Below are 24921 nucleotides of genomic sequence, written 5' to 3' on the forward strand. Positions count from 1 at the left end.
GCCTTTTGGGTTATGCTTCACAGTCATGGTTTGAAGCAGGCCTGTCTTGTCCTTGGCTTAATTCTTAAATCTGCAGGTTAAACACAGCTGACACTGTAATGTATCAGAACGAATAACAAAGAGTGCTTTAAAAACAGAAACCACACAGGGGCTGGTTCTTGTCCTTCTGACACCTGTGTTATCCAAATATGACCCTACTGTCTCTGCATGTAGTGCAGAACCTCTGAACAGCATGAGGCTGCTTGTCTGGGGCTTACAATGTAATTCACAAAGACTGCGAGTAGATTTAGCTCTTTATTTTGCATTTGTATTTGGAAAGGAAAGAACAGGCCTGATGGAAGGATAGAAGATGGATATTCACTTGAAGTAACAAGGAATTATACATTTTGAAGTGAAACGTATGCACCATATAACCTTTGGGTTACATTTTTAATTTATTAGATAAATATTTATTTGCTTACTATGTTTCTGTCACTGCACACCTGATTAACCAGGAAGATTCTTAGTAAAACAATTTAGATGAATACTCTGTATATTAAAAATACATAATAAAACTCTGAAACCAGTCACTGCCAAAGCAGTGAATGTCTAAGCAGTGGATGTTGGATCCTTCCGACATCTTAAGCACCTGCTTTACATCAATGCTTCAGTAGGTCTGCTGCTGTTACTGTGAGTGCAGTACTTGCAGAATCAAGACCCTTTATTTCTCAAACGTTCAGTTTGGGCTCTCACACTTGAGAACCTGTAGTGGTTGTTACCTTGAGTCCACACAGAGGGGAGCGTGATGTGGCAACAGCCAGAGCAGACCCCAAGGCAGGTGAGACGTGTGAAAGCTGAAGGTGGGACTGACACCAAAAGCAAGAATTACTGACAAATCTTCCCAAATGCACTATATTTTATTTTCCGAAGAAGGCCAACGTTGCATTACACATAAATTACATAGGCATATTTTTCTCCTTAAATATATTTGTATAACACAAAAATAACAAATCTCTATTTTTAAAAGTGAAATTTGAATTAAAATGGTTTGGGGACTCAAGCTGCGTTTTTCTTATTTCCCACAGCAATTTGCTGACAGCCAGGCTGAAAACCCCAGAAAACAGGGGTCTGAGATTGGAAATGCTGAGATGGCTGCATCTTCTGCTGCTGTAGTATAGAGCATTAAGTATAGAGGAGGACAGATGCACTTTGGCACACAGGTTGCAAGAAACCTTACAGATCATTCCCTACCTACTCATACCACTGTAAGATGGTAAGCTGATCTAAATTAACAACATAATAATAACAAAAAACAACCCACTCTGAAATTTGTGCTTCTAGAATGCCCTGACTGTTTGCAATGCACTTCCCTTTATCACCTGGCCCTAGCATTGCCTTGCCTTCCCAATTGCATGCTTGTTGCAGAACCATTCTGTGGCTGAAGTGCTAATGTGTATACTGTCTATGTGTTTATACTAAAGAAAACTCTAAAACCGGTTTCCAAAAATTGGACTGAAAATTTTTCATCTCTAGATCATCTCTTTTTCTAGGGTCTAGTGCTATTTTGGTTGAACTCAGTGGGGAAGTTCCCACAGAAGCCCATGATTCAAAAGGAGCTGTTAGACATCCAAAGACCTCTCCAGCCAACCTCTTTGTAAATTCCCTCTTTCACAATAATTTTTTAAAATGCACCCATTATCATCAACAGCCAATATTAAAATTCACTTTTTTTGTTTTTGTTTCTGTTTTTTTTTAAATACAAACAACAGATACCACAAAAATATGAAGGGAATAGCTATTGGCATGTTTACAGGTATTACCTATTTGTATGACACAAAAGAAAAATCATTTACAGTCACAAACTGTACATAGTTATTTGGTGGGGGACAATATATTTGTGGTTTAGAGTAAAAAAATGATTGCTTTGGTGGTGATTAAAATAATTATTGACAATATACAAGACTTTAAAATCAAGAAAGTGATAATTTGGCTACAGAGACGATCATTGTTATATGTCTAACACAGAGGTTTGGATAGCAGAAAGGTGAACAGAAGGATCCGGGAAAGGAAAGACACTCATGCAGAACAGCTCTAGTTCTTGCTCAGTATACTCTTCAGGCTTCTCTCCACTGCTTCATCTAATTCTTCTTCCAGCTCTTCCTTCTTGGACATGGCCAGTTTGGACTGATAATCTTTTACTATTTGGTCTATGTATGGTGCGCTCTGGGTCCCGTGCAGCATCAGTGTCCACTCCTTCAGCACACCCCGCTGTGGCACACCGCCAATAAACCCAATCTCTAGAACCCAGGTGCCTCGGGGGTCTTCTCCCCAGGTGTGCGTGGTCATGAAAGGCCATTTGTCAAAACCCACCTTGGAGTCATCATCCCTTGGACGTCGGCTCAGTAGGATGGACTTCGTTCCCATTGGCGAGGTCATGTTGATGTTGAGGTCTCCTCGCCGAGTTGAATTCACAGTTATAACTGCTTGGACGTGTTCAAGGTAACGGACAAAATTCTCCTTCCCCTCACAAGCATCAGTTGTAAGTGTGAGGACTAACTTGCCACTTGGTGGTATCTTTCTGCAGTCAAAAGATAATTAAGCAAATTAAAAGGATATTTACAGCACGATGGCTTATTCTAAAACCATTATTTATTGATGCCCTAGAGAAAAACCTGTACTGTTTGCCTCATTAATATATGAAAAGGTAAGGAAATAATAGCTGCAAACCTAACCAGAAATAAAACATTCTCTTTTTAGAAAATGATAGTAAAACCCTAATTTGAAAATACATTATGAAATGTACACCTACACAATGAGAGAAAGAATACTATTAAGAAGTGCATAACTGCTATTTAAGAAACATTAACATTTACTTAATAGCTGCCTCTACTTCTCACTGCTATTATTGGGTATTTGCATAATAATGTGTTTTCAGTTAAAGAGCCATGAGTAGTTGGTTGTGTCAGCCACCTCAAAAGACAGCAGCAAACCACTCTGGAGCCACTTGCACAAAAATTCAGTGCAGCAGTATTCAAGTCTGTATCCTTGCTGTGATTCGGAAACCAATGCAAATGTTGAACCTCATTTCAGCTCACTTGAAAAGTATGCTTCCAAGAAAATTATTGGCCTCGAGCAGATCCCGAACAGGATGCTCAGGAAGGAAGCACACTTGTTTGCTGAGCTGCCAAACACGCATGCACTCACACTGCTGTTGCACCCCACACAGCTGAGGAAACCTGGGGAAGTATTTACACTGGCCCTGTGCAAAGCAGGTGGCACACAGCACCCAGCACTCGCAGTCCTGCTCAGGACCTTGGTTTTGCAGTGAAATATGGAAGTGTGCCTCTTTCAAGGGGCACTGACTGCACTGTGTAAGTGGAATGCCTTCTCTTGAAAAGAAATGAGAGTGCAAATCCAACAGAATCACAGAATCACAGAATTGTAGGGGTTGGAAGGGACCTCCAGAGATCATCGAGTCCAACCCCCCTGCCAAAGCAGGTTCCCTACAGCAGGTCGCACAGGTCGGCATCCAGGCAGGTCTTGAACATCTCCAGAGAAGGAGACTCCACCACCTCCCTGGGCAGCCTGTTCCAGTGCTCCGTCACCTCACTGTAAAGAAGTTCTTGCGCACGTTTGTGCAGAACTTCCTATGCTGCAGTTTCCAGCCGTTTCCCCTTGTCCTGTCTCCACTCACCACTGAAAACAGTCTGGCCTCGCCATTCTGCCCCCCCACACCTTAGATATTTATAGGCCTGGATCAGGTCCCCTCTCAGTCTTCTTTTCTCAAGGCTGAACAGACCCAGTTCACTCAGCCTTTGTTCATAGGAGAGATTCCCTTTGCTACTGAAATAGTGCCTTCTTCAGAGAGCAGTGAAAGCGTTTCATTCAAGTGTTTCCTGACTTTCAGGAAATCTCTTCCTGAGACAAGCTCTAAGTCTCAGACTAAGTCTCGTCTCAGACTGAGACAGTCTCTAAGTATTGTTCAGCACATCACTAATACCAGCTCAGGCCTGTCTCTGTCCTCCTCTCCTAAAAGGTTGATTTCTTGGGACTACTTGCAGAGTAAATACACATTTGTGCCCAGATCCTCAAGGCATTCACTTACCTTAAACGGTCTAAAAATGTAGCATTCTGAATTTTCAGGATGTGCTACTGCAGAAGCTATAGGTATAACATAAATATTATATAGCTAAAGTATTTGAACACCTCAGTCTGATTCCCTCGAGATGCATTTTGTGTTCCTCAGCACAAAGAAAATGCACTATATGGCAGCTGGAAGTGAAGAACATCATCTCACGGTTGCTATCTGCTTGAAATTTCTCTGCATGGGAAGCACCAGCCTCAAAGCAATCTGATTTGTTATCATCTGATACCTACTTAGAATGCTTTGCCATGCTTACATCTCTGGCAGTGAATGAGGCAGGACCTCACAGTGTGAGTCTTCTCTATCAGCACCAAAATATGGTGCCCTGTTTCTGCTAATGGGCAATGCTGCTGTGGTACACACCCCTGTGCCATCACTATCTACCTAAGTATATAGGGAAAATAGATATACAAATATATGTGTTCTATATGTCTATATATACATACAGCAAATGCTGCTGCTGCTGCATGATCAAACTGGAAAAACAAGTGGAAGTGCAGTAGAAATTTCATAATCAAATACAAACCCATCTGGACGATGGGAGCAAACTCAGTCTTTGCTTGGCAGAGCTATCTACAAGGGAAGCATATTGGATTAATTTCTTCTTATGTTAGAATAATGATGCTTTCAGAAATGGCACCGAAATGTCAGATTTCAAGTGTTTCAAGACATAAATTGGCCATCATTAGGTCAATTTTTCAATAATTGAATTGAATGATAGCTGTTGTAGTCAAGTAGTATTAATTCACTTGTTGACTCATTCACTTTAGCACGCAAAGGTAATCAGAAAATAATTTGACAACCTAGCCTGCCTGCAATTAGTGACTTGAAGAACAAGCCAAACACAATTAAATGCTGTAACATTCAAACTGAATGTCTGCTACCTATAGATGACTGTTTCTTCTGAAGATAAATCTGCCTGCTAAAATAGGTCAGCAGGACTTGGCTAAGAAGTATTTCATGCGGCAGCAATTTGGGCAATTTATGGGGCCAGCCTCCCAGGTTTTCACTCATGCACAAGCTCTTTATTCACACAAACTTTGGTGTAAACATACCAGTAAGCACTTATGAGAAATGGATGCTGCTATTGACACTACTGATGTTTATTATGTGTTCATTATGTTTCTCTGGTTATTGAGCTCTTTGTCAAGGTATTTGCATGCCTGTGATCTCTTCAATGACTAAAAAAACAAAACACATGTACTGGACTTACTCAGGTTCCTGTATTGACCCCCCAACACAGTGGAATCTCTCGGGAACGGTCTTCCAGTCTTTTGCCATCTTAACCATTGCTCCTGCATCTAGGACACCATAGCCAAACAAATGATTGAACTCCAGCCCAACACCATTCCTACGCCACCGATGAACTTCATCATGAAGCTGGTTCCTTTTGGAGGTGAGAACTGTCAGATGCTGCATGTCTCTCCAGGTCAGATCCAAGCTGTGGAAAAGTAACAGGGAAAACAAACAGTACAGTCTTTTCCCAGAGATATTAAATAAAATAACTTAAGTCCTTTGCTGAAATTTGCTTCTGTGAATCTCACAGAAATTGAATCTATGCACATACCAGTAAAAAGCTTCTGTTGATTTCAAGGGAGCAAGAATAGTTTCTGAAAGCAACTGCTTTCAACTAGACTTGAACTATCTACTATCTACTGGGAATGAGTAGGATAATATACCAGATCCCGAAAACAATGCAAAAAAAAAAAAAAAAAAAAAAATTATGGACAACTTTGTGAAACCCTTGTCTTAGATCTCACTCTCTTTTCCTTGCCTGCTCCACCTGCTTTTTCCATGGACCTCCCACGGTTCATCCAGAGAAGCTCTGCTCAGATAGAGCTGGTGAGCTCTAACAATCAAGGTCTCGGTCATTTCAGCAGACTGCAAATGTGGATATATGAGCTGTGGGTGGCTGCAGGTTTGCACTGTAAGTTACTATAGAGCTTTATCACCCAAGATCTGCTAGCACAAATGGATGCACTAAAGGAACATTTGTCTAGATTTTGTGATCATTTTTCATCATCAGCTCTTGTCCTCCTAGCTTTGCAGTGATTATGATGATAGAAAGGGCACTTATAAGTTATTATTCTGGAAGATTCAGAACTGACGTTTTAATTCTACATAGCTGAAGCTATTCCATTTGTTTTATGATGAACTCTTTCAGCATTATAATATGTCTGATTCAAATCATCAACCGAAAACGTTCTGTTTTTCAGCTTTCTGTGCCCTAAGTAATGCATGCATGCATGCTGAGTGTACACCAGAATAACTAATTGCTTTCATTTTTTCAAGGTGACATGAGATACAGAACACCAAAGATCACTTGCAAAACTTTCTAAAATGGAACTTCCCATCTCCCAGATTAGTTTGTTTTCAGAGACATGTCAGATGTACACAAGCTGAGAGACACACTGCAGGCAAGAGCAGCCAGCATGGGAAATTGCTAGCCATTCCTGTGAAGGCAAGTGTTACTCAACCAGGAAAATTCTGCACAATACAACAGAAGTTTATGACAGCCAGAGTGGTAGGAGACACAGACAGTTCTTTCTTTCTTTCCTTCTCAGCAAAGGCTAGAGAACCAGCTGCAGACCAGGGGGATTAGTCTTAATTTCTACTCACAACAGTTTGATAAGATTTATTACCCACTTCATGGGCAGCCCAGATAAAGAGTAATGATCATTATTACTGAGAAATTAGGACAGTAGTCCAAGTTAAACATGCAGTGGTCAGAAAATTCATTAAATCCTTATTTGTATGGCCATATTAATTTATTACATTGTGGCTGTCCCACTGAACAAATCTGATAGTGGAAGGATTGATCGTCCAAAGTTAAGATACTTGGCATGTTTGTTTGACACACATAAAATCTGAAAAATGAGAACTGGCCCAAGTTGTGCTCTGAGCACAATAATCACTGCTCCACTGGTGATATAAATTTTGTCTCCTCTGCTAAATCTTCATTCTTCCACATACTGTCAGAGAGAACTATGTACATAGTGTTCAGTTCATGCTGAGATTACAGCAACTGAAGCTGTATAGCTGAGCAAATGCTTTTCCATTTCATAAAACAGTTCAACACAAAGGAAAGAGATGGTGTAGATTATTGTAAGGAAAACTTTTCCTAGTCATTAGAAAAGAAGATAATGAGGCAAGATATACTAGAGGTCTCCAATGTTATAAATAGCATGAAGAAGGTAAACAGACACTGGATATTTGTTCTTCCACATAACACAGCAATTATATAGCACAAAAGCAGATTACCAGCCATGGGATAAGGAAGGACAAAAGAAGCATCCCACACCACTGCCAACAAATATTATTACTGTGGAATTGATTGACACTGGATGATGCAGATGCCAAATCACTGACAAGCTTAAAAAGAGTCAGACAAATTCGAGCTCTGCCTGCGGCTGTTAAAAGGGATAGGCTGATCGCTCCCTCCCCAAGCAACTGATTGCCCAGGCTGCTTACATGAAAGATCACTGTTAATCCCTGCCTCTTACTCACTCTGCTATATATTTTCCACTGTGAACAGTCTGTGGGACAAGATGAACTCCCATCTGATACTACAGATTCATTATTTTGCTTTTGTAAGCTGGGTGCTCCCCACTAAATACGTGGAGAAATGAAGTAACCTCTCCCTCAAATAGTGCTGGGAAGACAAACCCCTGGATGTACAGGACACACAGAGAGCAATTCAATCAAAATGTATCTGCCTGTGGCTTGGGGAAGACCACAGGTCGCCCTGTAAGTCACCAGCCATGTCTCTACTGTATCCAATAGCGCATCAGCTGCTCATCCTGCTTAATCCAGCAGCCATGTTCATACGATAAACATTAAACAAAGCCCAGGCCCACTCCTCTCCGAGCTCACAAGGAATGCCTTAACAGCATACTTAGCCTCCAGGGCCAAGGCGAACACTCCTGCTGCTTCAGGGGCAGCTGCAGACGTTCCTGAGTGACGCAGGGTGCAGTTGCCATACAAGTCTGTTGTAGCCTGCAATGATATTAGATTTAATTAATGAATTGAGTTATTCCATTTTCCTTGCAGCTGCAGATGTAGAACAATATAGAGAGTGGAGTTTTGCACTTCAGAATAATTGTACATTTGTTCAGAGAATCTGTCTTCTTTGGAACTGTGTATGAATTTAAAGTATTGGGGGACATAGTTACAGAAGGTAGGAATGCAAGAATAGGTTACGATGTAGGAAAACAACTTTCACTACCACTTAGGTCTCAAACTTAAACAGGTATCAGTTATTTCCTATAAGCAAAGTTTAACCAAACTTAAGTTTCGCCTTAAGTTTCATTATGGTTGTCATGAGTGTTGGAAACTAGAATTGTTAACAGTACTGAGATTTCTAAGGCTTATACAACTCCAAAGCCAAGACTGGCTGCAGACTTCCATGCAGACCTAAGGAAAACTTTAGAAGTGCATTTTATGGCAATAATTACAAAGGTATCACTTTAGCTGATACCAGCACAATGCTGACATCAAGACAGAAAGCAGTATTTTTCTATCTGCTATTGCACACAGGCATTTAGGATGCTACCTAAAATGAATAAAGTCTTTGGAGCTTGAGATAGAGTTAAGAAAAATGTATAATGGTTTTTGGGAAGGGCAGACCTTGAGTTACTACACCACAGTTTTCCCTTCTGTGAATCAGACTACATCCTGGCTAGTCTGGAGGTGCTGAAGAGCAGTATCAGTATAGTGGAAGGGAATCCCAGTTAGACTCGAACATAAAGCACATATTTTTCACTAGTAAGTATGGTCCTGTAAAGGACTTGAGTATGGTGCTCCACAGTGCTCTCAATGCTTGACTGTATCTCTGAGGGTAATCTGAACATCCACATTTCCTCTAAGGCAACTGAATGTCTGTTTGCCCTGTTCAGCTCCTAGTAATGCAGAAATCTGATTCGTGACTGCTCTGCCAGAACAATTAAGGATGATTTCAGATATCAAACCCTTTTTTTTAAGCTTTAAACAGAAGCCTTTTGTCAAATTGTCCTCTGGAAAGAGGGCAATTGAACTTCTAAATCTGGTTTCTGATAAAGGAAAGCATGAAATATATGAATCTCTAAGATATGGAAGATCACTGCTGTTCTCAATGTTAATTCCACATCTCCTCAGCTGACAGCCTTGGCACAATCACATGCTGCAGACGAGAAAATATCCATCTCAACAAAGGACCATCTGGAGCTCCAAAGCAGTCAGAGTTGTAACGGGTCGTGGGAGTGCAAAAAGACAGCAGCAACACCACAATAATATCTGGACTCACCACGCCAGCCTCCGGATTTCTCTTCCTCCCATTACTGAATGTGGAGGCTAGGGTTGAAGAGCAGCTTTCATCATACAGAGCAGTCCGTCCATCATTTATTGCAGAATTGATGGAGATTGTCCACATACTTGATGCATAACCGTCACAGTTGCAGTCATCATAGCTGCCCCCATCTCCAGAGGCCCAGACGTAGATGCTTCCTTTTCCTCCCCGGCCCTGTGAAAAGGGAAAGTTGGCCCTCCTGGATTAAACTGCAAATAGAAAACAGCACCTTTGCTCAACAGCACACGTAGTTGTGAAACTAAACGTCTCTAAAGGAGAAAACTGGTCCAAACAAAATAAACGCCAGCTGTAAGCTGAAATAAAATGGGCTTCTGCAGGTTATTAAAATTGGTTAACTGGCAGCCACAGCCAACTTTGCAGCTTCATGCACACGGAGCGTTTCCATTTATCTCCTGCTTTGTTTGATGCCCTGAAGGTTTCTGTGCCATATGCTGAGACATTTTATAGATTCATTAGTGCTTATGTCAAGGTCTAAATGCTTTAACGAAGGTGTTCTTTTATAAGCAATATAGGTCATCTCAGACACTGGCTTTGTAAGATCTAATTAGGTTTGGACAAGGACTACAAAATCTGTATAGCCGGCACCTTTTTCCTCTCAATACTCTCAATAGATTTTCTCTTAAGTATCACTGACACAGAGCTGTTTGGTTTTTGTTGTTGTTTTTTTTTGGCAAGTCAGCTTCTATGACCAAGCAGAAAAAAAGAAATCAAATGTATCATCTACAGAAAGACGGTCTACCAAAAACACTGCAAAGTCCAGAGATGAATGGGAGATACTGAAGCTATGACCTTCCTGTTAAAAAAATTTGTATCCTCTCTCCCATTTCAGGTAAGCAAGGAGTGGGAAGGGATCAACTCCACTCCGTCTTCTCATGCCATCCTAAGACTGGAAGAAGGTAAGACCTCAGAGCCTTGATGCTTGGAGGAAGATCAATGCCAGTGAAACCAAGCACAGATCTCCCACTGATAGCAGCACAGCCAAAATTTCTCTCTGTGTAGTCTAATGTCCAGTGTTTACTTCCAGCAGCATCACCAGGGTACAAGGCCTGTTTGTGTGTGCACTGGGTAGAAGATGAGAAAAAATATCTTCTGGTCTTTTCATTGTCCAGCAAAAAATGGAAATTAAAGCATATGCAAACAAAGCAACTTGCAATGATATTTTAATAAGAACCTTTTCTGCAAATAATGTAGATAAAATCTGAACTCTCAGCAGTAGCTTCTATTTTTCATCATACCTCACTGAACAGAGCAACCTCATTATTTCAAGCATCTTAGAGGGTTACATTATAATCCACTGAATTGCACAGCAGGTCTGCTGCCACTGGGGTACGTAACACCTCAGGACAGAGATTTTCATAATTAAGATGATGACTATGAAATAAGCGTCCTGAAATCAGTCTGAGAACTCCTACCAAGATCTGAGATCAATCATTTTAGTTTTAAAGGAAGAGGATGCTGTGGCAAAAATACATAAAATCAAAATAATGAGCTTGTGCTAGACTGCTGCTACCTGGGCTTTGGACTCAGTTCCCAGACTACATCACAAGCTTGCTGTCCTGCCCACATGCACCATCACACCATCGTGTCACCATCTGTGCCTTTTGGACAGCCTCAATGACAGCTAGAGCACCGCCCATCCCCAGAAGACACGCTGCTAGTGCCAGGAACAGGATGTTTGGCATGTCCGGGACTGATCTTAAACAAGCCTTTCCTTCTAGCCATTCTGAAGAGAGATGAAACGCTCAATTTTCATGTGACAAATTCAGGAAAACAGTCTGGTGCCAGGCAGTTAGCATTCATACAGTGTCGGGAAGCAGACTTTGCCCTGCATGGCAAATGGCTCCGTGCTGCCAAAAGCGGGAATTGCTGCAAAGCAGCACACCCCACAGATGGGATTTGTGGTGGATGGCAGAAAACAGGTATAACAGATTGCTGGTGGGTTCAGGTGGCATCCACAATGGAACTGAAATTTGGGGATGGGTTTGTGGGTGTAGTAAGCCTGCTAAGTGCTAGTGAGGGCAGGTATAATGCCATCACTGTCTATTTGGAGAACAGTCAAAGGATATCACTTCTATGAGAGCTGCATCCACAAGTGTGGCGTAATGGTGTTTTATGCTGGTTTGTTTGGTTGTTTTGTTTTTTTTTTTTAATTACCTTTTAATACTCTAATTTCTATTGCATTTCCCTTTCAGCCAGGACTTGAAAGGGAAAAAGCTGATAGCAGCCCTAGTGCAATATTTGCAATGATTCTTAGGGCGGGTTTGCACATACAAACTGCTCATTGACTGTCCTCAGGCATTACTCCAAGTACCATGCAGAAATGTATGGCTTCAAAGGAAGTTAATTTTCAATTCCCTGGATGGTATTTGTGTAAACCAGAAAAATCTCACTGGGGTCAACCAAGCATCATACTTAAAGCCAACTGAAAGCTCCTTTTACATCTCAACTTTTATGAACCTCAACAATTTCAGTGTTATCACTCAACTTAGACTGCTGTAAATTAAGGACAAAAACAAGATTGGACAAGATGCTAGTAATAGGCACTAGAAACACCAGAGGGAGCCTGAAGGAAGATCAAGAAATAAGAGTGAAGACTGCAAGACAAGAAGGTACATTTTAAAGAGTATCTTTTCTCCACAATCCTGTTGAAATCTGTTCATTTTCCCCAAAAGCAGTACAGAGCTTGTCACTCACACTTCTGAGCCACCTGAAGCCACAACTCGCACTCACAGCTGAAAATGGATCTCAGTGCATTGAGGAGCAGCCTAAAAGAGTCTCACCTCTCAAATCACACTAATCCGAATGAAATCCTGAGCAAGGCTATATGCTCAGAAAGTCACAGACAGCTACTGAGAAGTTTTCTTGGCAGAAACAGCAGGTTTTCTATTTCCAGTGCTCTTTGTGAGATGTTGTGCTACTGGCAAAAAATATCCCAGAGAAGTTTTATTATCCATTTTCTCAAATTCTAAAGACCATAATCCCAGGAAAATTCCTTTACTGAACAACCTTGCAAAAGTGAGCAGGCAGGGAACTGCAGTCTAATCCATTTTAGGTAACTTAAGGTGAACTCTTTTTCAGTTTTTTATTGTGTTCATACATCATGCTTGCTGGGCTAGTGCCTAAGCCAGCATTCCTCTAAGCTTTCATTCCTGGATCACACTTTCCAGATAAAAGCTGGTGGTATTGGCAAATAAATCTCCTTCTGCTTCCCCTGGCTCTTCTCGTAAAGACTGTCAGGTGTTCCTGTAACAGCTGGGCCCCTAAACAGCTCAGCCTCTGCTTTAGCTCCTGTAAGTTGCTCATTCCAGCCCAGCCATCATGGTTGCTAAAGGTGGATGGAAGGAACATCACAGTCTTTACAGCCTGTCTCTGGTAGCTTTGCACTTTTTTTTTTTTTTTTTTTTTTTGCATGACACCATAGTAATTCTGCATTTCTTCTGAGGAAAAAAAGAGAAGTGTCTCACAGCACCTTCTGTATAGTTTAGTAGCAATTTTTGTGCCTGCTATGATAACACATGAGCTGTTTTTCCAGGAAAGGCAAAAGAATTCTACAGCTTTTTCAAGTCTCTGCCATTGGTCTTAGCAACTTTTGGATAGGACTTGGCCAGTTACCATTCTTTATTATTTTCCACTTATTTCCTCCTTAAACAGTCCTTGTTTCTCTTTCAAAAGCATCATTAGAACTTTTGGCACTGAATTATTTGGAAACCCTTACATGTTTTGTAATTAAGAATTGCATCCTTCAGTAACATTTGCGAATTATCCTGCAAACTGTGGTTTGCAGCCCAGGGCATGGAGCATCCAGAACACGCTGCTCTGCCTGGAGGAGCTTTGCAGCACTGGAAATTTCCATCATGTTCCCCAGCTGGGGAACCCCAAGGCAAGGAAGGATGTGGAAGAGCTGCAGCACCATCTGCCTGCTGTTGGGACCTGGTGGATGTATTGGGCTGGGCTCTCCGGCCATCGAGGAGCTCTCCCCACCTCTGCCTTGTGCAAGTAGCCCAGCTGTGTGGTTTAAGCCAGCTGGAATCAGCAAGACCTTGGCATCGCCAAGCTGTTGCTGTTTTTATTTTTGCACTGCCAGGGTTTTCTGGAGCCTGCCTGTGTTCTCCTGCATCTCTGACACGCTGCCAGCTAGCAGCCCATTGAGACCTTATTGACTTTGCTAGCTGGCTGACTGGTTCCTCCTAGCAGATTTCTAAAGCAATTTGGATCAAGTCATAATCACCCAAGTACATGAGATTCCTTTATGAGATTCTCAAAGAATGAGCCCTGGAATTGTCAAACCCTAACAAAATGCTTTATATAACTTACTCCAGTCTTTATTAGGTCACAGAAGAATACTGAACTCCCCTCCAACAATCCCCAATTAACTGTGCAATTGTTAATACTTCCTTTCACTAAAAATAGTGCTTGAGCTATTTTCTATGCCTAAATTATTGTTGAAACGAGATGGGCTTCTGTTAGCCAAGAGAAATGAGTGGAAAAATACAGTTTTGGTGAAAAGAAGCAGCATCAGCTTTCAATTATGGTTCACCTCAGCAGGAAGGGAGCTTGGAAAATGCCAAGAGAAAAGCTTCTATTTAAAAATAAAATAATTCCGCCTGCTCAAAATCAAACATTTCTTCTTTCCCTTCCAAATTTACTCTCCAACATAAATTTGATCCATTTTACAAAAGAAAAGAACTTGATGATCAGTACAAAATAAGCAAAATCCATCAATTGAAATGTTCTGGCTCAGCCTAAACTAGCAATTTCTTTTTGTTGGATCCTGAGCTGCACATCACAAGTGATAACACATTACTATAGCCCAACAATTCTGCAGATACAATTCTGATATTGGTAACATCTGTAAAAAAATCAATCCCATTGCTCCATGCTGGTCCAAGCTACTGCAGTACAGCAGTTTTCTACTCCTTATGTGACAGTCATCTGAATCTTTGTGAAGGGCAATATTTAACGTTGTCGCAGGATCAGGTGGAGCACAAGCCTTACAATAGCCAAGGTCTTCAGCTGACCAAGGCATGCCCAAAGCAGCAGATATCACAACAGAAACCAATGAGATTTGGGATTTACACCTGTCCTGTCCCCCAGATATGTGTATTCATTCCCTGAGCTGTGGCAAGAAAGTAGATGCTCACAGACTGATCTCCAAATCTGGAACTTGTTCATGGTGATGGGGTGTGCATCCCATCACTAGGTTAGAAAAGCTGTTCATGCTGCTTTACTGAAGCCTGAAAGTATCCCACTCAGCCAAATGGGTAAACATCAGAAAAGCTGACATACAATATACTCATGTGGGATTGTAATTTGGTTTGATTTTAGCTTAAATACGTAAGACAAGACTTGTAATTGCAATGCATATTCTAGACACAATAGCAATATGATAGTAAAGGACTCCAGAGTTACAAAGAAGCTTGTAAGGCTTCCTTAGAAATGAAGTAATCAGAAGGCAAGGTCATAAAATAATTTCCCTATCCTCACTTGGCAACTGAGCCCACAGAACAATGTTAGATGTAGTTGCATATACATTAATGATGTACCAAACTCAGCATATTTCAAACAGCAAGAATGCAACGTACTGGGCCTTGGATGTAGGCAAATGAGAAATATTTCATTTTCCATGCTATCCTTTCTTCTTCTACTACTGAGCCCAATTACAGAGCCATGATGAGACTATAAATTCTTAGTATTGCTCCCTTGGCAATTTGCACTTGTATAGCATTTTCTTAGGTAGAACCATATTATGGAAGCAACATTTTCACCAACACAGGCATGAATGGATCATGTCTTATATATCCTGGATGAGCTGGCAAAGTCTCAAGAAATTAATTCAGTCCATGAGCAACTCCTTGCAACTCACTAATACAAAAGCCTATATCATAAAAATGCAATAGATAGAGACTAGATTACTCTTTGTTTTTTTTTTTTAATATCTGCCTTAAATTCCAATTGCTGAAGCTGGAAATATTGAGCTCATAAAACAGCAAGTAAGAGATGTTTACTGGATATTGCATTAAAGATGGGTTATATCCGTAAAGCGTGGGTGGAATAGTTCTTGAGCTAGTTACTTTTTTCTTACCTTACAGTTTAAGATGTCTGATGACATAATCCTGATTGAAAGGTACCAGCGAATAAAAGATACATAACTAAGAGAGTTGTGCTACCACTGGGAAACCACCTGTCCCTCCAAGTTGTATAGCCCCCAAAATAGGTAAGCACAGCTCACACGAGGGATACATAAATCACACAGCATTGCTCTGTCCAGCCGTATCTTTTACAGAATGCTACTACAGGCTCACACCCCTTCTCTGAAATGAAAGTTCCTCTCAGCCATGACACAGCTGTTACTCAACACTGGGCTATTTATTCCCAAAACTACCATGGCAGTTTCTGCGTTTTAGTTTGTAGCTCTGCACCTGGAATAACCACCCTCTATAGCTCACTGAAAAAATGTATCTGTAAACATGCAATACATTAGGGGCAATGCAACTGAGCATATGAGAAGGCTGGTTGGTACAGGGGTAAGGTATTTCAGGACATCCAGAGCAATGTTAGGTCGGTGACTTACTGAGGCTGTAAAGAAATATGACTCTTTTCTCCCTATATGCCACAATATGCTGCTGTCCACAGATGATGCCTAGAAGCCAGACAGTAACATTTCATTAAATAAATCCATTACAGCTCCTGGCAACTGTGTTTAAAGAAGGAGCAACAGAGCACATTCACCAGACAGAATCACATTTGTCCCTTAGCCCATTGCAGAACATCTGACTCAGGCACAGTCTAGCACAGTTGCCTGTCACAGTGAGCAGCCAGTATAAGATGCCTTGCAGCTCAGGGATATTTGTGTACAAAACTACTTCAACCTCTACCCTCAAGTGCCTGCTAATTCAGCAGTGAGCTCATACATCTTTGCAATGCAACAGCCACTATTCAGTGACCCAGTCACACTGCTGACTACTGCCCCTAAACAAAAGTCCTCCGATAAGACAGTGAAGAGCAGATTGTATGAAAAGCGAGTGAATTGTGGCCTAGCAACAAACAACAGCTAACTACTTTCTGATTACATGTATTACACTTGGTTATGAATGCATGGCTTCAAACCACACATCCAGACACACAAACTAGAAGTGTTATCATCATGTTAGAGTTGTCAGGCAAGTGCTTGCAACAGGCATCCCAGCAGGTTTGGAAGGAGGATGCCAAAGACAAGACACCAGAATGGAGTCTGGGTAAGAATGAAACTCACATCTCTCCTTGAGATAAATTCCCAAGTATGGCAGCAACAAAGCAAACGTTACCAGTGTTTTTCAGTTCAGTTAACTGCATATTCCCTTTAAGAATTTAATCTCATTCCCAATTTCTTCTTAGTTTATTGCCTTAGAGGCAAGGATATTAATCTTGCTCTGTGCAAGAGATCTTCCATTTCCTTCCAGGATATTTGAAAGTATTGCTTTTAGTTCAACAACACATTTTTATTCTTAGCATGCTGCTTCCTCCCTGCCAATATTTCAGCTTCATCACTAATTTATGAACCATCACTCTGGTGAGAATCAGCCCTAGACTGAGAAAAAGCGTTCCTGCATTTATTTGTCTCAGTTTGTAAAATATGCTACTTTTCTCTTTAATAGGAAGTGTTGTTTGAAAATATATATATATATATTCTGAAAAGTGAGGTTTACATTCGTACACTCAGTAGAGAATTTTGTGTGTAGATTGTAGACCTAAGATAGGTAGAATGGTATCATATCAAAAGCTTGTTAATCTTCCCTTACATGCAGGGAAGCCTGTGGTGGGTTTTTCAAAGCACCATGGAGAGTTCCCAGCATCCACAGAAATGATGAAATGCCTTTGGGAAATCTGTCTCTCCATGAAAAGAAATCAGAACAAATTATATCCCCAAACCTTTCTGTGACAGGAAATGTAATGAACATAATTAGGATAGATAAAGCTATGCCAAAATGCAAAGGGAGTTATCTAGAGGGGAGCTATCTCTTCTTTCGTGCATGTATTGCCAGGAGATATCTAGGATACTGCCACTATAAAATTAAGTGTAATTGTTCCTAGACAACAGTATCTTTCTCAGGTACAATCCAATACTATTCCTTCTGCCCTCCAACTCCACAGTGGTTGTTTGACAGAGCTGTTTCCTAATTTGAGCTCTTCTGTTCATTTCATGCCTTCTGATACGGTATGAGAGCTATCTTTCCCAGAAAGCACCTCACCAGCACCCTTCTCTCTCCTTAGCAAGCAGCCTAAGAGATCTAAGAGATCCCAGATCCTTCCTCACCCTCATACTGTAAATCATTTCTTAATGAGACTGACAACACATTTAAGGGGAGGGCATTAAAAAGTTATGTGACCAGACAATACAACAGAGAAGAAAAATCTCTTATCTCTTTTTAAGCATTTAGAAAGGTGTAATGTCAGCATAACTCCACAAAATAGAGGACATGGGGACACAACAGCAAGTTGACTGAAAGCTCTTTTAAATATTAACCTGGGAAAAAAGAAAACAAGTGAAACAAATAAAAAAACAACAACTCAACACAACAAACCTTTCAAAGTAAAACCTGCTTCTCCTGGAAGGGTTAAATGCCTTCTTTTAGATTAGTTTGCATTACCTTTCCTGGGTTACTCATGCCTTTTCTGTTACTTCTTGACTAGTTTTGCATGGAAGTAGAACAACAAAAAATTGGAATGGGAGGTTATCTCTGCTCCATCCAACATTAATGGAAGAAAAATCAAGTATCCAATAGCACATCAGGGTGCTGCTAAAAATACAGCTGTGCTACAGACTGAAGAAGGATTCTCCCCAAAACAGAAGTATCTAAGGGGATCAGGAAAGTCTTTATGAGGATGCATGGGAGATCCTGGGATGTGTGTTGTCATAGAGTTGTACACATTCAGTTTCATGAGGCGATCTCTGACTCTTACAGTGGGATGGAATTTGCTTACCTGATCCCCATGTTTCCAAATTTGTGTGTAAGAGCATGAAGATGTCCATAATTCATCCATTATAGGTAAAACATTAGAGACTGCAGTTTTGAGAAAGCTTTGGATGCTTTACCATGTATCACAGCAATAGATTTAATTCCCATGACACAAAACATGGTAAACTGATTGTTCACAGAGAGGTGGTGATGAAGAATGGGTGAAACTGGCACAAGAGGAAGAAAGAATTTGGATGGAAAATGAGCAGTTGCAGAGCTCCCACACAAAACTACCCCAGATGTTCTAAGCAATTTCTAATAATCTCATAGAAACCCATCTACAGTCAACAGGAGGAGTAGCCTTATTCCCTGCAGCACCACGAGTAGCATCTGCATGACACCAAAGAGGAGATGGAACCATATAATGTTTGTTTTGAACCAGATTGTTTTCTCTCTGAGCTGTGGTACACATTTTACCTGAATTTATTAATAAAGTACAGTTTTACAGATTAAAGGATGATAGTGAGTGTCTTTGAAAGAAGTGAAAGGATAGAAATAAAACAAGGAGGGATCTGGTATTGGAGACTATTACTCCACAGACAGTGGTGGTACAATTACAGCTGTAATAAAGACCATGCAAGTGACCTTAAAGACACAATAAATTCAAAATGACAATTAAACTGGCAGCACATCAAAAAAGACAATGTGACATCAGTAGTATAGCTAGCATCTTTTAAGTTAGGGAACATTTACAGGGTTCTGGAGCCAGGATGTGATCAGGCTTTTCAATTTTGACTGTGATGGCATATAAAAAGCCTATGTAAGCTGAACAGAGATGAAAACAGCTCTGTGCAAGAGAGCACAGTATCTTGAGACAACATGATTAAAAAAAGAAAGCCAAGATATTGCAGAGAGAACATCAATGGAACCCACTGAAAGCTGAGACAATTTACATAACTGCACTGTGTTCTGCAGCGCCTATCACATATGCTTAAACTCCTGGTATTACTGCAAGTGTGTACATATCCCCCTGACCCAATACCTCAGTTATTTAATAGGATTGTTACCTTGTTCACACCGTCTGCCATCGCTTGTAGTGTTAGCTCTCTAGGCCCATCCACAGTCTTTCCGTTATCAGTTGGTCCCCAGCTGGCACTGTAGATATCTATGACCTGAGGCATGTGACTGATAGAGGACGCCTCAATAATGTCTGTCATAAATGGCTGGTCAAGCATCCGAATACCTGTGGATTTAATCAGCATACACATGGTATCACCTAGCAGCACCTGAGTAACTCCCCCAGACCCGCTGGCAGTTTTGGTCACTCAGCAGTTCTGCACTCACCATACACTTTGCATCAGGGTGTGCTTACCTCCCAGCAGGATGCAAGCACATACACACCCAGCCATAGCAATGTGGTGTGACCCAGAAAGAAAAAACACTTCACTGCTTTCTAAGTACATAGCATCATTCATCTGCTATTCAAAAACACTTGAAAAACATTCCTGTTAAGAAATCTCAGCATTTTATAGTAATGAAATACTGAAAGTATGTAGATCACATTTTTTATATAGGAATTGAGTCAGAGTTTCAATGATACGATCCAAGGATGTGTCAACTTTATAAAACCTCAGAGCACTGTCCCAAAGCAAGGCAGAGTGTAGGACAGAGGCAGTCCAAGCCCTTGCATCTATCATACTCCCCTATGCAGGACAGTGCTGCTGACAGCCAACCTCTGGGCCTTTGGATGAGACCTGAGCAGCCAGGGACACATTTCAGATCTCATTATGGCCTTGAGTTGAAGTTTTGTGTTTTTCCAAACAGCTTCAGGACAGAGATGTGGCAGAAGTCAGCACCACAGAGCCAACCAGTGTTAATGGCAGTGGGAGCTTGATTTGGAAGCCAGTGCTTTCACTGTATGCAATACAAAATCCATAGGCCAAAAAAAGGCTGGAAAGAGTGGTATTTGTAAAACTGACCCAAGCTGGATATTCCTGACCTGCTAATTTAGGCTAGAAACTACAAAGTTTCTACACTGAACCTCAGTGACTGAGAAAACCCATGATGTGCTTGTAAAATGCAGGTCTGCACTGAAACCACAGAATTGATGACTGATCCTAGGGAAATGAGGGACAACAGACAGAGCCAAGCCATCTGGTTTGATCCGAGGGGAAAAAAACAAAGAAAGAGGTAAAAGAAACAAAGCACACAATTCCCCACATCCTTGCTTACCAACTTCTAATCCAACCTGCAAACACACCTTTGAATCACGTCAGATGTGGACTACCAGCTCCTATTAATTTTCCACTGACCACGCGGTGGTGCTGCAGGAGCACAGTGTCCTCATATACGAAAGCACCATTCCCCCAAATCACTGGGGATCTTGCTACAGAGCAGGCAAATCTGGCAGGCTGTTTGTCTTCAGAAAAGGCCTTCAGCTTTCAATCTTTAAACAACCAGTTTGATGCAGTAGATTATACTACAAATAAATATGAGGTGCTGTTAAATTCCTATGCCTCAATTCACAGTCCTCTAAAAGTGATTGCCAGAATGCACATTTCATGAAACGTTGCATCCTCGGAAGACACATCGTCATTACTGGTGGAGAAAGGCAAGCACCAGACCTCCTTGGCCAGTTACTAATTCCTAAGCGGGGTATTTATGGGGGTAACTGCTTAGCACATATAGCTTGGTGTCCTGGAGGTCCTGCTTTGGAATGTGCAGGTGGCAGGCAAAATGTGGCCTTCCCTTACTCCTCTGTGTCAGCAGTGAACCAGGCCAAGCAGAGGAAGCAACGGGTGCATTTATGATGGAGTTTTCTAGTATGTGCTGGGGAATTAAATGTAATTCCTAAGCACCCATCTCCACTTGCTACTCCCTTCCTGACGTTGTGGAGCAACCATACAGTGAGGAAAATGGATTTCTTTAGGATCAAACTCAACTGACATATCCTGTTCAAGAGCTCAGCTCCAATCTCTGTACTCAGTCCATCAGGGCAGAAAAAAAGCTACCTCAAAGTAAAAATATCCAGCACACCTGAGGAGAGAATGTTGAGTGCTAAGCACCAGCCAGTCTGCTCTGGGCATCTGTTCTTACCACTCCACATTCTTCATTAGAAGGGAGGAAAGCAACAACTGCAGAGATTTACAGCACTGCAGGGCCTGCACTCTGAAAGCCTAAAGCATACAAGCAGCATAGGATTTGCATTTTCAAGTACAGGTTCCAAGTGCAGCAGGAATTTGCACCTTCTCTCCTGAAAAATAAGATTTGCCACAAACGATTCTGCCATGACGCAGGGAAGGAGCACTGAAAATGATAATACAGAGGTTAACAAAAGGAGGAAGAGAGCTGTTCCTTTGCAGTGTCATTGAAGAAGCTATATAGGGCCCTCAGTGAAGGCAGCAGAGACTCTCCACAGCTAGTGTGAGAAGTAATAAACACATGGCCCAGTGCCAGCCTGCAGTCCTGGGCTGGGCTATGCTCCCTGTTCCTGCAGAACAGTGCTGCATGAAGCACAGTGCTGTCAGGACTGCTAGGCTTGGTACTGTACCTGCCACCTTGGAGTTGTAGGCGACTCCCACACCACAGATGTTGTTGTTGGCAGCTGCAGACACCTCTCCTGCACATCGAGTCCCGTGGCTGCAGAGGAGAAAACAGAGACACCACATTAACCTCAGCTAATGCAGCGGTCACTCTGCACATGCTGGACAAAGGAGCATCACCCTGGTCCTGTCTTTGCCTCACTGCAGTCAGGACCCAGCCCTTCAGAGGAAAACCCATGGCAAACTTGAATGCTGCACTAGGATACTTGGATGAGTTCATTCCATCCTGAAGCAGCAAATAATCAGTTTCCCCTCTGCGGCATGAATGATGCTTGCTCTGAGGTTAACACAGAGACCTGTGCTTCATTTAGCTGTGAAGTTATTCAGCCCATTCCAACTCTGGCTGTCAAACAGCTTCTGCCTTGTGACCAGCTACTAGGCAGCAGAACCATTCCTGGAAACAACAGTGTAAAACTAAAATCAGCACCAATTCCTGCATTTTTGCAACCAGACCACGTGACGCCTATTACTTTGAGCCCCATGAATACGTTTTTCTCCTCAAACACCTATCAGATACCTACCACTGCCCACAAGGAATGCTACAGAAAGAGTTGGTGCAGCATCAAGCTGGAGTAGCAGAAGAGAACCACAAGGACCAGCACATTCCTTGGCAGCAGAGCTGTGACCAAGGGCATCCAACCCTTCCAGTGTCCAGCTGTCAGGAGAGCCACAAGCTGGCACAGAGCTGCAGCTGTCAGTGCCCAGATAGCCTGCAGTCAGCTTGAATGTGAGATGCTCCTGCTCTGACACCGAGGTCCAGGCTCAGCCTGACGCGCAGCATTTCAAGAACACTCGGTGTCTCTGAAGTGCTTTACAGCTCTTAGCACAGACCCTGCTGCTGTTGGTGGCTGCGAGGCAGGCTTACAAGAAGGCAGATCGCAGATCGTTTTTCTTCCTCTTAATTCACCACAGAAATTAAACCGCAGAGAAGATAGAGAAGGGCAATATAATCTCATTTTAAAACAAATAGCAGATATAGCAGAGAAACAAGCGAAACCTATGCAGCTGTCAGTTTGGTTCCTTTGAGATGCATCGATATCAATCTTTTCCACCACTCACATCCACCCACTCCGTGTTCCAGCTGGCATTGCTCCTGCAGCATGCTAAGGACTCGTGCAATTAGCAGTGCTGTCTTCTAGAGGCTGTGGAGAGTCCCAGACAAACCATCCTCAGGGGCAGCAGGATTGTTTTGTTTTAATCATCTTTTTTCTCTCTCTGTCCTTTTTAAGCACCTCTGGCAAAGGTGAGCGTAAAATTAATCAAGGGGCGAGAAGGAACACATTCTTTTTATTGCCTCACTCAGAAGAGGGTATTTTTCAAGGTAGCCTCCAGAAAGAAAATGACTGCTCTCAAATGCACACAGTGCTGTGATCACAAAAGATTGCAGGCAAGTTCCTTTTAAAAAGGGGTAGAGAGGCGAGTGGTGAGGACTTCTTCAGCTGCTGGAGAAATTTCTTTCAACAACCAAGCAGGTTTTCCCTCGTGCCCTTGTTCAAGGAGCTGTGAGGAAGCACACCGTTGCTAGGCATTCGTTATCTGGTGGCCTGTGGACAGCTACAAGCCACAAACTGGAATAAACGGCTTTGTTAAAAAATTGCCTTGACTGAGGCTGGGGTGCAAAAAAATTTAAATAATATGGGTGGCATCGTCAGGTGGACTCTGTCTCAAAGAGAGAAAAAATAGGAGGACTGTTGGAAGGTCCTCTCCCCTTTTTCCCCTCCACACTGGCCCAAATGATGAAGGCTGCCAGTAGCCCTGCTCCAGCAGCTCAGGGTTAAGGTAATGTGCTGCTGAATGGAGGGGAAAAAATAAGTCACACGTGAGCTACTGCAAATGCATTTGGTTGAATTATTAATGGCAAATAGCAGACTTTTCTAATTTAGGCCTATTTGCTGTTCATGTATCATTGATAAATCCATTGCGGTTTCTACGAAGTGACCTGTCTCATGGGCACAGATCACAGCTTCCTTCTCTAATGTTCATCTCTTTGCTACATTCCAGTCTTTAAAACATGGGGATAAAACACATTCGAGAATATTTTCATCTACGAATGAGATACATCAAAGGCAAAGTGGATGTTAGCACATAGAGCAGCTTTTTCAGTGAACACTGTATAAATGCAAGCATTTTATATGAACACACATGAAAAATTATGGTGGACTGGGAAACAGCTTTGCCTATCTGAACTAGTTATCAAAATTTGACTCCTTGATTTTGGAAACCATTTCTATTTCTGAAGCCCACTGCCAACCCCATTGGCAGTCTCTTCTATTTAGATGTTTTTGAGAAGAGGTGGCTCCAGTTTTCAGGGGAGGTTGTTTTTTTCCGGCTTTGAAATACATCAGCAAACAGCAAAGGACAAAATTCTGCCTTCCTGATGCCAAGTGTCTGTAAGAAGGGCTATGCTGAGCTACAGGCTCAACAGTGGGGATGAGCTGCCTGTCCCAACCACCTCAGGTGCTTGCAGTGGGCAGCAGTCAAATATGGAGAGCTCAAAGGAACATTTTTGTAGGGCAAATGCTCTCGCCTTTTCATCTGCATGATGCTCTCAGCCTCTGAGCACTGGGAGAGCATAGCATAGGGGGGGATCTACTTGTGGAAGGCGCCCCTCCACCTGCATCTGAGTGTGCAAAGAACCTGCAGTAATGCTGTGGCTCTTTCTTCCTTTACAAGAAATGCTGCAGACAGAATGAGCTGTTGGATATAAGAATTCTCAATTAGTGCATTGTTTGCAGTGTATTGATTGGAAAAAAAAAAAAATGAAGAGGGGAGCAGGTGTTTTTGCTCTGTTAATGAGCACTGTCTGGAAACCAAAGGGAGACTCGGTGGGGTTCTGCTAGAATACATAATAAATAACAGCCCCCCCCCCCTTTTTTTTTTTTTTTTTTTAAGCCTCTGAAGAATATGGATTTCCAA

At 41.9% G+C, this 24921-nt stretch overlaps 1 protein-coding gene across 1 annotated transcript in view; it reads right to left on the reverse strand.

Annotated features, from left to right (window-relative positions):
* Window positions 1-281: 281 nt before the first annotated feature.
* Window positions 282-24921, reverse strand: part of PCSK2 (proprotein convertase subtilisin/kexin type 2) — a 93742-nt gene continuing 69102 nt past the window's right edge. Inside the window, exons 7-12 of the mRNA XM_052677479.1 lie at window positions 21954-22042; window positions 19471-19646; window positions 9405-9620; window positions 8019-8119; window positions 5337-5564; window positions 282-2557 (exon numbers count right to left, since the gene is read on the reverse strand). Coding sequence (XP_052533439.1) covers window positions 2071-2557; window positions 5337-5564; window positions 8019-8119; window positions 9405-9620; window positions 19471-19646; window positions 21954-22042 — 1297 coding nt within the window. The 3' untranslated portion in view covers window positions 282-2070. The remainder of the gene's footprint in view (window positions 2558-5336; window positions 5565-8018; window positions 8120-9404; window positions 9621-19470; window positions 19647-21953; window positions 22043-24921) is intronic.

Source organism: Tympanuchus pallidicinctus, unplaced genomic scaffold (genome assembly GCF_026119805.1).
Source record: "Tympanuchus pallidicinctus isolate F22 unplaced genomic scaffold, pur_lepc_1.0 scaffold1, whole genome shotgun sequence".
Classification (NCBI taxonomy): domain Eukaryota; kingdom Metazoa; phylum Chordata; class Aves; order Galliformes; family Phasianidae; genus Tympanuchus; species Tympanuchus pallidicinctus.